The sequence below is a fragment of the Oncorhynchus clarkii genome, chromosome 10, assembly GCF_045791955.1.
Source record: "Oncorhynchus clarkii lewisi isolate Uvic-CL-2024 chromosome 10, UVic_Ocla_1.0, whole genome shotgun sequence".
Taxonomy (NCBI): domain Eukaryota; kingdom Metazoa; phylum Chordata; class Actinopteri; order Salmoniformes; family Salmonidae; genus Oncorhynchus; species Oncorhynchus clarkii.
In genome coordinates, this window is record NC_092156.1 from 21582812 (window position 1) to 21596159 (window position 13348).

At 40.1% G+C, this 13348-nt stretch overlaps 1 protein-coding gene across 8 annotated transcripts in view; it reads left to right on the top strand.

Annotated features, from left to right (window-relative positions):
• Positions 1–11089, top strand: part of LOC139418146 (neurotrimin) — a 414965-nt gene extending 403876 nt beyond the window's left edge. For 2 of the 8 annotated variants that reach the window (XM_071167372.1, XM_071167369.1), the window contains 4 exons: positions 2049–2200; positions 2872–2907; positions 5560–7592; positions 9214–11089. In XM_071167372.1, coding sequence (XP_071023473.1) covers positions 2049–2200; positions 2872–2907; positions 5560–5663 — 292 coding nt within the window. In that variant the 3' untranslated portion in view covers positions 5664–7592; positions 9214–11089. Of the gene's footprint in view, positions 1–2048; positions 2262–2871; positions 3428–5559; positions 7593–9213 lie in introns of those variants that run through there. The other 6 variants (XM_071167371.1, XM_071167368.1, XM_071167374.1 and 3 more) reach the window with 5 other exon arrangements.
• Positions 11090–13348: the final 2259 nt, after the last annotated feature.

Here is a 13348-nt window from a genome sequence, read left to right on the forward strand (position 1 = left end):
TCTACACTGAGTGTACAAAACATTAGGAACACCTTCCTAACATTGAGTTGCACCCCTTTTGCCCTCAGAACAGCCTCAATTCATTGGGGCATTGAGTCAACAAGGCTAGATGTTGTTTGGGTAATGGACCATTCTTGATACACTTGGGAAACTGTTGAGCGTGAAAAACCCAGCAGCATTACATTTCTTGACACTCCCGGCACCTACTATCATACACCGTTCAAAGGCACTGTCTTGCCCATTCAACGGCTTACTGCCACACATACACAATCCATGTCTCACTTGTTTCAAGGCTTAAAAATCCTTCATTAACCTGTCTCTTTCCCTTCATCTACGCTGATTTAAGTAGATTTAACAAGTGACATCTATAAGCGATTATAGCTTTCACCAGGTAGGTCTATTTCATGGAAAGAGCCGGTGTTCCTATTTTTTTGTACACTCAGTGTATACTGTGCCTTAAGTATTCAGACTGCTTAATTTGTTCCACATTTTGTTACGTTACAGCCTTAATCTAAAATGGATTAAATGAAATAAAATCATCAGCAAACTACGCACAATACCCAATAATGACAAAGCGAAAACAGATTTTTTTTTAAGTATTCAGACCCTTTGATTTGAGACTCGAAATTGAGACTTTCCATTGATCATCCTTGAGATGTTTATACAACTTGATTGGAGTCCACCTGTGGTAAATTCAATTGATTGGAAAGGCACACACCTGTCTATATAACGTCCCACAGTTGACAGTACATATCAGAGAAAAAAACCAAGCCATGAGGTCGACGCAATTGTCAGAAGAGCTCCGAGACAGGATTGTGTCGAGATACAGATCTGGGGAAGGGTACCAAAAAAATTCTGCAAAATCGATTGTCCCCAAGAACACAGTGGCCTCCATCATTCTTAAATGGAAGAAGTTTTGAACCACCAAGACTCTTCCTAGAGCTGTCCGCCCGACCAAACTGCGCAATCGGGGGAGAAGGGCCTTGGTCAGGGATGTGACCAAGAACCCGATGGTTACTCTGACAGAGCTCTAGAGTTCCTCTGTGGAGATGGGAGAACCTTCCAGAAGGACAACCATCTCTGCAGCACTCCACTAATCAGGCCTTTATGGTAGAGTGGCCAGACGGAAGCCACTCAGTAAAAAGCACACGACAGCCCGCTTGGAGTTTGCCAAAAGGCACCTCAAGACTCTGACCATGAGAAACCAGATTCTCTGGTCTGATGAAACCAAGATTGAACTCTTTGACCTGAATGCCAAGCGTCACGTTTGGAGGAAACCTGACACCATCCCTACGGTGAAGCATGGTGGTGGCAGCATCATGATGTGGGGATGTTTATCAGCGCAGGGACTGGGAGACTAGTCAGGATCGAGGCAAAGACGAACAGAGCAAAGTACAGAGAGATCCTTGATGAAAACCTGCGCTAGAGCGCTCAGGACCTCAGACTGGGGAGAAGGTTCACCTACCAACAGGACAACAACCCTAAGCTCACAGCCAAGACAATGCAGGAGTGGCTTTGGGACAAGTCTCTGAATGTCCTTGAGTGGCCCAGCCAGAGCCTGGACTAGAACCCATCAAACATCTCTGGTGAGACCTGAAAATAGCTGTGCAGCAACGCTCCCCATCCAATCTGACAGAGTTTGAGAGGATCTGCAGGGAAGAATGGGAGAAACTCCCCAAATATAGGTGTGCCAAGCTTGTAGTGTCATACCCAAGTAGACTCGAGGCTGCTATCGATGCCAAAGGTTCTTCAACAAAGTACTGAGTAAAAGGTCTGAATATTTATGTACATTTTACATTTTATAAATTAGCAAAAATTCCAATAACCTGTTTTCGCTTTGCATTATTGGGTACTGTGTCAAGATCAAGCACATTTAAAAATATATATATTTTAGAATAAGTTTTAGAATTTTAGAATAAGAGTAACCTAACAAAATGTGGTTAAAGTCAAGGGGTCTGAATACTTTCCAAAGACACTATGTATTTTACATTCTTAAATAAATTCCTTTATTCATTCATTGACTACAGAGGTGTGCATCTCTCTTCAAGGATCTTCAATGGTTTTGACGGCATGGAGATCGAAGATGCCGGGCAGCTCTCCAAGTTGACCTTCTTCAATGTCTCTGAGGCCGACTACGGCAACTACACTTGCATCGCCATTAACAAACTGGGCAGCTCCAACACAAGCTTTGTCCTGTATGGTGAGTACATTAATTACCATTTACAAACTGGGCAGCTCCAACACAAGCTTTGTCCTGTATGGTGAGTACATTAATTACCATGTGTTCCAGGTGCAACAAAATGAACATGTTGTATGTTGGTAACACTTTATAATAACTTTCACGAAAAAGCCACGATACATGTCTCTAAATGCTTCATAAAGTATTTGACCTGTTGTAAAGGTATACTATGAATGTATACAAATAATGAAATACTTATTTATTAATAGTTTAGAAATAATGTATTAATGCCTGTTATCATAAAGTGTACTGAAAATGTTGTGTTATTTCGACATGATTCTCATTTCACTTTGAATGGACTTTTATTCCTCTTTATGTGATTTATTTGATATAAATAACTGAGGACATTTCCATGCTTAACATCAGTCTGAAGCTGATTTAATGTAAGAATAACTGCATACACTCAATTTAGTAATCTGTGCCTTAATCTAATGCAACATCATAATGATTTAGGTTAACAGCAACATCTTCCACCTCACTGTATGCCTTTTAACACTGCACCCACGAAGCTAAAAAGTCATTCACCAGCTTTACTTTCACGTTGTTCATATTAAGGCAGCAATGTCTATGATTGTTTGCTTTTGTTCGTTTTTATATATTTTGCTCTGTTCTGTTCCGTTTTTCTGGTGTAGAGGTTATTGAACCCACTAGCTCAACACTATTGCAAGGTTAGTACCGGTATTCGGCATGAGCATGTGTTTCGACAAACTCTCTGATGCGCTAACAGCATTCTAACAATGCATGATAAGCATTGCCATTTTCACATCGACAACAAACTGATTATATGCCAATATCACTGGAGTATCATACAATGCTAATACTGAGGTGACAGGAGGACTATGTTTCTGCCACTGAAAGGGGTTATATAGTGTTTAAGCTCAGCCTGACGAAATGAGATTGTCAGAGAGTTACTGGGCTGTTCTGACTTCTTATGATAACGTTATTAGCTTTCAATTCCATTTATTAATATTGATAAGAAGTTAAAAGGTATATCTGACAGGTGACATTTCCTGGGATAATTCTCCCAGGCTGATAAGGAGAAAGTATGTCACTGGAATCGTCGTGGAAATGGTAAATGAAGAGCTCTGAGTTTTTCTAACCGTGTTTTGTTCTTCTTTTTTCAACCGCCTAACCGGCTCGCCATGTGGCATGGCTTTATTTTGATTTTGCATGTGCTTCATCTGCTGTGTAAGTATCTATCTGTCCTACAACTATCATTTGTGATGGATCATATGTGTGTTTTAACAGTTGTAACAATTTGTTATGCAATTTGTCCATCTAGTTGTTGATTTGTGTCTATATAGAAACCTCTAATGTCTAATTTTTCCTTCCCTCTAGTTTGTCATTAATGAATACTTGTAATAAAGGTTACTACTATAGTGTAGCACTATGACTGACCTCTTAGCAATGTGTTAGCAATGAATATTGACATTTGATGTGTTCTCAGCGTCATCATTTTTTGTATTAATTAGACATGATTGGAATGTAAGTGAAACAGGATCCATTAACTGTGGGGCTCCTCTTCAGAGATGTATTAATTGCTTTGATTTGGATTGTGGGGGGAAAGCAGAACTATTATTGTAATTATCCACATGCAGGTTTAGGAATAATCTACAGTGGCAGCATAATTGGATAGATGTCCCAAAAGAAAGCCTGGTAAACTCCAAGAAAATCCAAGGGAAATTAGAAGTCATTGTATTAACGGTACTCGGCTTCAAAGTAAAAAAATGTAATAATATCGTCCCTCTCTCTCACTCGATAATGCCCCATGTGGTCCAATATTTATTTACAGTAGGGTGAGGAATTATTGGATCCTTTGATAAAAATGTAATAAATAATACAAATACGGAGCTATTTAAAAATATATATATTTTTTAAAACTAATACAGTTGCTCAGGGAGGTTTTGTTTATTAACAAGTAGTAAAAAAATATCTAAAGAAGAAGGTGTCTTGCTGGAAGATCTACTTGCAGCCAAGTTTCAGCCTCCTAGCAGAGGCAACCAAGTTTTTGGCTAAAATATACTTGTAAAGTTAATTATGCCGTTGACCTTAACAAGGGTCCCAGGACAAGTGGAAGCAAAATAGCCCCATAAGATCAAAGATCCACCGCCATGTTGTACAGTAAGGATGAGGTATTTCCTGCATATGTATTGTTCTTTCGAAGGCCAAATCATTGGTGTGCATGGCCAAACAGCTCTATTTTCATGTCGTCTGGCCATAGCACCGCCTAATCTTTGCTAAACGGCATTGGCGCTTGGATTGGAACCGGTGCTACGGTCATATGACATGAAAATTGATCTCCTTGGCCACGCTCACTAGTGGTGGGTTTGGCCTTCAAAAGATCAATGCATATGTAGAAATTCCTCATCCCTACAGTAAAATATGGTGGTGGATCTAATACCACCATCACAACCATTTTTTAACTGCTATTGTGGTAAACATGTACTGTAATTAGCAGGAATACATTATATGCTATAGGATATTTTGAAACTCACAAGATTGTTTTAGTGAATAAGTAAGTGGTTTGACATTTTAATTGGACCAGCCTACAACTCCCTTATTGCTCCAGGCCCCACATCGTTAGCCCAGCCTCTGCTATCATGCTTCAATTTAGATTAAAAACTCAGACCTCCTACCAACCAAGAAAAAAAAGGCCCTGGTCCTGCTCTTTCCTCCACTGTCTATCAATGGTTATTGCTTGTCTCCCTTCCCTCAGTTGATTAGCTTGTTTACAACCAGCCACAATTAAGGCTGAACCGGGCAGCCGGCTTGGTTGGTCAAGGTTTCATAATATCACACAGTAAGATGATAATAACGGCGGTGATAAGGGCTCAAGTCAACAGGGCTTGCTGGTGATTTGAGGAAGAGAACAGATGCCTTTAGCAATGCTTATATGTCCGCCAAAGTGCCCCCAATTAAACATTCCATCAGCAGGAATCTGAGTATTCTGTAGTCTGGGAATGACCTGATTAGCATAGCTAGCTTAGGTACCCTAGCTATGCCAGGGATAACTTGGACATCTCTATGCTGAATAATAAGTAAACAGAACGGGGATGAATAACAATGTTCTCCTTTGAGGTGGGTACCTAATGGCACTAGCAGGCGTTTGGCCCGGGGTGTAGTTGATTATGTGCCTTGTGTCAATTACTGCAATCCATTTGTTGCTTTTCTGTGGAGTGCCGGGGAGAAGGTATTAGAGCAGTGAATCACTTGTTATCTGCAGATCAGAAGGTTCAAGTCAGCAAAACCAATCTTGAACACCACAAACTCATCCAAATGTTTTGTTCCCTCTCCTCTGCCATCCCCCTTGGCCACAACAGGACCCGGAGCAGTGCAGGACGGGAACAGCGGCTCGATGGGGACGCATGTACACACCTACACCTGTCTACTTCTGGCCATCCTTCAGTTTCTGCTCAGGTTTTGATGCAGTAGGCTTTCTGGCTTCCGAGGGGCAAAGTTGCGTGGTTTGTGTGTTTTCTCTCACCCGGAACCACAAACGTGATGCACATGAGTGCATGGGCTACCCTATTACATCATGTCAAACCTCTAAAAGGTATTATGTAACATACACATTTTTCTTTGTTAATTTTAGGAGTTTTAAGGACATAACAACATTGGATTTTTGGGTTTTGATTTGTTGTACCATTATGGTATGATTCTCAAATGTTTCTTTTTGGGTGTGGTTTGTCTGTTATTTACATTTTATTTATTTCAGTTTCTACCGAGTGACATAGTCATCTTAGCACCAAGAGTCTTAAGCGTAAATCATAGTCCATTGACGTTAAGACACAATAGTCCGGTTTCCCATTGTGACATAGCTACGCGGCTCTGAGACCTCCATCCACGGGGGATGCACAGCCCGAAAGCGCACCTCCCAACAATTCCCAACCAACGCCGCTCCGGTACACGTCCTTTATTCATTTGAATGTGGTGACGGTTGGAGAAAAAGCTTGAGAATTTGAAAAGTATGAATGCCAATATTCCCGAACACTGCTGTGCGTATGCGGACAAATTTTGGACTATGATAGACGCCCCAAGATTCTTATCCCCAAGAGTTAAGTGTATGAGGTGAATGTCAAACAGGCAGTGAAGCAGATGGACTGAAATCACTCTAGGACCTAAAAGCCTGTTATCATGTTTTTTGTTGTTGGTGTAATTATAATTTAAACCTATTTCTGATTCTGACACATTGACAAACCACAACAATGGTTAATAAGAAATGATATTTTCTCAGCAATGTCAATTGTGATATTTTCAGTTGTTTGTGCTATTCTATCTATTTTTGGGATTTTAACACATATTTTGAAAGGGGTAAATACAATATCAACGCTGTAATTGTGATTATTTAGTCAAAGAGCTTGTTTTTCCTCCCTTTTAGCTGGCACAAGTCTACACAAGGTGGTGTAAAGAATTACTTATGATTAGTTATGAATGGGAAGGAAGTTATTTCCATTTGTGTGGACATCTAACTTCAAATAATGTAATCTCTCACAAATGTTATTAATGTCACTACAACTGGTTTTACTTTAAGGTACTTTAAGTTATATGTATTTACATGGGTCAATTTGCACACTAGGGTCAATTCTGAAGTATTCCCATCTCAACAGTGTTGGTAACAAAGAGGCTAAAGAGTAAGATTGTGTCCAATAGCAACTCTATGGATCACTCTAAGGGCATATTCTAACTTGCACTTGAAAGGATACTTCGGGATTTTGGCAATGAAACTCATTATCTACTTCAGATGAACTCACGGATACCACTTTTATGAATCTGCATCCAGTATGAAGGAAGTTAGAGGTAGTTTCATGATCCAATGCTAATTAGCTTAGCGCAATGACTAGACGTCTATGGGATCTACTAGCATGCTAGCAGTTACCATGGACTAACACTAGTTAGCAATTGTGCTAACTATAGTTAACAACTTCCTTTAAACTGCTCACAGAGAAAATGGTATCCACAAGTTCATCTGACTCTGGGGAAGTAAATAAAGGGCTTCATTGCCAAAATCCTGAAGTATCCCTTTAAGTAACATTTTCACTTTGATGCATTGATGTCAATGGGATACTTAGTGGAAATTGGACTGAAGTGGAGCTTAGCATTTGCCCCTAAAAGAGCCCAAAGACCTCTCAGCCATTAGTTTGTCTTTTTTTGTTGTTGTTACAAAATATCCTCTCATAATCAATAAGTATTAATTGTTTGGTTGTGTTGAACTGGTACATGCAAATGTACTTTGACTGGAAATGCAAATATTTTACATATATTGTCTCCCAATAGAGTCCATTAATATATTATAATTTAGTGTTGTATACCGGGTTAAATAATCAGGGCTGAGTTTGGATTGATTTGAAATCAGGCATATACAGTGCCTTGCGAAAGTATTCGGCCCCCTTGAACTTTGCGACCTTTTGCCACATTTCAGGCTTCAAACATAAAGATATAAAACTGTATTTTTTTGTGAAGAATCAACAACAAGTGGGACACAATCATGAAGTGGAACGACATTTATTGGATATTTCAAACTTTTTTAACAAATCAAAAACTGAAAAATTGGGCGTGCAAAATTATTCAGCCCCTTTACTTTCAGTGCAGCAAACTCTCTCCAGAAGTTCAGTGAGGATATCTGAATGATCCAATGTTGACCTAAATGACTAATGATGATAAATACAATCCACCTGTGTGTAATCAAGTCTCCGTATAAATGCACCTGCACTGTGATAGTCTCAGAGATCCGTTAAAAGCGCAGAGAGCATCAAGAAGAACAAGGAACACACCAGGCAGGTCCGATATACTGTTGTGAAGAAGTTTAAAGCCGGATTTGGATACAAAAAGATTTCCCAAGCTTTAAACATCCCAAGGAGCACTGTGCAAGCGATAATATTGAAATGGAAGGAGTATCAGACCACTGCAATCTACCAAGACCTGGCCGTCCCTCTAAACTTTCAGCTCATACAAGGAGAAGACTGATCAGAGATGCAGCCAAGAGGCCCATGATCACTCTGGATGAACTGCAGAGATCTACAGCTGAGGTGGGAGACTCTGTCCATAGGACAACAATCAGTCGTATATTGCACAAATCTGGCCTTTATGGAAGAGTGGCAAGAAGAAAGCCATTTCTTAAAGATATCCATAAAAAGTGTTGTTTAAAGTTTGCCACAAGCCACCCGGGAGACACACCAAACATGTGGAAGAAGGTGCTCTGGTCAGATGAAACCAAAATTGAACTTTTTGGCAACAATGTAAAACGTTATGTTTGGCGTAAAAGCAACACAGCTGAACACATCATCCCCACTGTCAAACATGGTGGTGGCAGCATCATGGTTGGGGCCTGCTTTTCTTCAGCAGGGACAGGGAAGATGGTTAAAATTGATGGGAAGATGGATGGAGCCAAATACAGGACCATTCTGGAAGAAAACCTGATGGAGTCTGCAAAAGACCTGAGACTGGGACGGAGATTTGTCTTCCAACAAGACAATGATCCAAAACATAAAGCAAAATCTACAATGGAATGGTTCAAAAATAAACATATCCAGGTGTTAGAATGGCCAAGTCAAAGTCCAGACCTGAATCCAATCGAGAATCTGTGGAAAGAACTGAAAACTGCTGTTCACAAATGCTCTTCATCCAACCTCACTGAGCTCGAGCTGTTTTGCAAGGAGGAATGGGAAAAAATTTCAGTCTCTCGATGTGCAAAACTGATAGAGACATACCCCAAGCGACTTACAGCTGTAATCGCAGCAAAAGGTGGCACTACAAAGTATTAACTTAAGGGGGCTGAATAATTTTGCACGCCCAATTTTTCAGTTTTTGATTTGTTAAAAAAGTTTGAAATATCCAATAAATGTCGTTCCACTTCATGATTGTGTCCCACTTGTTGTTGATTCTTCACAAAAAAATACAGTTTTATATCTTTATGTTTGAAGCCTGAAATGTGGCAAAAGGTCGCAAAGTTCAAGGGGGCCGAATACTTTCGCAAGGCACTGTATTTGTCTCCTCTGCGACCTTGTCACCAAGGACACACTCAGGAGCTACAACAATACTTCCTGTAACCTTTCTATGTAACACAACATCCACTTAATCTGACTCTATAGAGAAAACATCTACTACAGACGTTTGCTCAATGCTCAATTTGTTTTTGTATAACAGGAAAGCACACAATGCTCTGTGAAATCAATATGCAAGAATTTTGCAGCTTTCTTCTGTGCAATGCCATCAACCCTTTGGCCCAGTTTAAAAAATGCACAGCAGTTGCTCTTCCTTGTGATCATTTTTTAAACTTTATTAAAATATCTGGACCCATATTCACAGTGTCTCAGAGTAGGAGTGCTGATCTGGGATATTGTTTGTATTTTAGATCATAATGAATACAATGGCATGGACAGGGGGGGTCTGATCCGAAATGATTCATTCCTGTGTTGGTTTTAACGTTACATCTATCAGGCAGTGCACTTGTGGAGCTCATGAACAACAAATCATTTACAATGAGAAACCCCAGTCGAGTGGTTCACTGTGGTTAAAAGGATGATTGTAAGGGACTGATGTATAAAAAAAAATCCTAATTTAGAGGTCTTAAAGGTAGACTCAACGTTGTGAAATCATCATCATACACAGCGGGACAATTTATTGCTTGCTCCCAGAAATCAACATCTAATCTGCCAGGACTGTTACTATTGGTTCTTCCTTAAATGGTCATGCCTCAGGGGAGGGCACAGATTAACAGTCAGTTTTGGCAGTTTTCTGTTGTTGATGTCTGGAAGCAGGAGGTCACCATGCCATGTACGATGATAACATATAGTGAAGTCTGCCTTCAATATTTTATTTGCAAATGGGGAGAAAGGGACACATTTTGATGTTAAGAAATATTTGACATGTTAATGGTTCAAACCTGTGGTGCTGCCATCAGAATAGGCCATATTACAGCAGATAATTGGGTGCATTTATCACACATTTCAAATGTGTGATGTCTGTGTGAGAGCTGCATTGATTTTACACTGATTAGGAATATCACTTTAATGCATGTCATGCATCAGCGTAATGGTTTGCACCTCAAAACCACATGATTATTACCCTTGTAAAAGAGGTCTTCAGACCTCCATGGGATAAATAAAGGTTGAATAAGTTTTTTACTGTGGTGATGGCATCACACATTTTTACTGACAAAACGGATCCCAATGCCTGTTGAAAGATATGGAAATCTGTGGTTAACCTCCGTCTAGTGACGGAAACTATATCATTATGTGGACTCAATGAATTAAAGGCCATGCTAAGGGTAGATTCAATAAAAGTGTTATTTTTGTTAATTTTTTTTTGCAGTTGTTTCAAAACATATGTACAGAAAGCAACAGCTGGGGCTTCTGAGAAGTCCACGGTATACCCATCACAGAAACCTATTTCCAACTATTGTTTTTGACTGAGCTTATATTGCACCTACCCTTTAGTATAGTGCTCTTTGTGACGTGACATTTGTTGAGTATGCATTGCAGTTTGGAATAATTTGTTTTGGAATAGGGACTTTGGAAATAGCAGTGACATTGGCGGCATACGGATGTGCTTGTCTCAGTTGTTATAAAAGGACATTTCTGTGTTGGTGCATGACCAAATCTCATGATCAAATGAATTTGAATTTCTGATGACACACACATTCCCTCTACTCCAATACAGTACAGTCAAGTCATTCACCCGGCATAGGTCACAGTAATCCCTTAATTCTGGTTGATTCCAAAGTGAAGAGAAAATGACATTCTATTTGACTCCCTGTAATGTAAGATTGTTGATTCATATGTATTTTCTTTATGAAGATTGTGTGTTCATATTTAAGACTGACAATAATAAAAAAAAAACATGTATCTTAAATGCCCCATGATCTTTGTTTGAGTATGCTCAATGGCATGGTTTGGAATTGCAAGTCAGCAATTCGCGTGTTTGCTTCATTGGGTAATTTAACTCACCTGGTGTCTCCAGGCTCTGTGTCGCACCACCTTGTCAGCCATACCTCTCTAGGACCCACATGACAGACCTGCCTATTGGATTTTTCCAATTGGGAGACATTTCCAATCTGCTAAACTGTGTTAAGCGAATCAAATCCCCATATCATGCCAGTGGTCTGCCATAAAGTGGAGAGAGTAAGTGCACTCTGTGGAGTAGTGTGTGTGGTGACTGTCACAATGACCGGAGAGTACCATTGATTTTTCACTGACCCTGGTCTTGACTGACTGTGGCCGTGTACAAACACTGTGCCAACTCCCGCTAATGGCCATGTCCCAATGACTAGGCTCTTACTTCTGAGTGAATACTGTAGTACAAATGCTCTCCTCTCACCTATCAATTATGTACCACTTCAGCATGGGGGCTTCCTTAATAGGTTAAATCTTGTTTCTCTGCCCTGCTATACCAACACGACACTGGATGTTAATAGCACGGCGCACCAAGTGAAACTTTCTAATTCTCATTCCCATAGATTATACATGCGACAAGAGGCGCTGAGTCTTCTACAAAACATCACCTAGAGAAGAGGTCAGGGGTAGGCGAGCACTCCCTGTTCCTGGAGTGCTGCAGGTACTGGAGGATTCTGTTCCAACCAGGCAGCACACTGAGCTAATTGATCAGTTTAGTGATTGCCTACATTCAACACACCTGGTCTTGCAGATCTGTTAAACCAAAAACATTCAGTTCCTGCGCACTCCAGGACCAGGGTTACCTACCCATGCAATGGGTCATTATCAGGAGGATTGCTTTGCAGACAAATTATTATTTAAAACTGTGTACTGTTAAGTGTGTAGCGCATCTTCAGGTTGTTGTTGTTTATTGCCACTTTTCCCCCCCAAAAAATGATTACAAATTGGGCTCCTCTGTTGCGCTGCACTCGCTACCATGCTGTTCTACTTCATCCTCAACAATATTTAATTAATGCAAACATCTGCTCCCTGCAATTAACAGAAAGTACAGAACGGGACTGTTAAAAAGAAAACGGGCCTGTCGATAAGATGACATCTTTACCTGTACTGTACTTTATCTTGATCACATTTCTTTAACGGGCAACTTCCTAAGAAATGTACAAATGGGGATACATTGGGGAGAAGTTCAGTTAATACAATAGAAGCGGATGCATGTCTGTCTGCAACCTTGTTGACTGATAACACAAGGAGTCTCCGCTGTTACTTACTTCATGATCAATGCAAACGTCTATCCTCAGTTGGCAGTCGGCACAGCTGGTGGCCATCAATAGCAGATAGCTAGGCAGCCACTTCCCAGCTTTTAAAGGCATTGAAGCACTTGTTGGTTCTACATTTAAGGAGTTCATAAATAAGTCCACGTTCTGAAAGCGTAATGACTGAAAGTTTGTTGTTAATTTGACCAGTTTTTGAAAGATAAATGTACATCATATCAAATTTGTAACTTAACATGCCAACTTCAAAAGGGCTCTGCCTAATTCTGAATATTATTCCTTGTCCATAATATGTTAGTGTAATTACATACATACTGCATACTGGCAAGCTAAAATCAAGTGGTGTGATATTCAGGCTAACATGTTTAATGCACATTGGGTCTTGTAAACATAACACATGTATAGTCAAGTGTTTAACACTTTACATTTGGCTGGAAATGGGTTTACGTCAGTAGTTGGCTCTTCAGAAGCAGAGTATAGATTTTAATAGAAAGAGACTGGACAGGCAGATTGGTTGTGCTTGACCTAGCACCCAAGTCCATGATAGACATTTAAACATGGGAGACAAGTCATAGCTGTCTGTCTTGCCACGTAAACCATAACCCCCCTCACTTTCTCAGTGTTATATCCCCTTCTAATTAGTGTCAGAATTGAGTCACAAAGTTAATGATCCTTCCTCACCAATGGTTTGTTTCTCCCACCATCAATTTTTATCAGTCATCAAGGCAGCAGACGATCTTAATGACGGGTAAATACTTGTGATTGGCACAATAAATATATCCTCACAGGCCCGTGCGGAGCTGACTGAGGAACATAGGATTGTTTGTGGTGCTTATGAGAACCAAAGTGAATACCATCTGTTCTGAAAGGAACCAGGGTCGGCTCGTTCCACGTAATTACAAGAGTGGGAACTCAATCCGGAAACAGGATTTTTTTTATACTCGCAC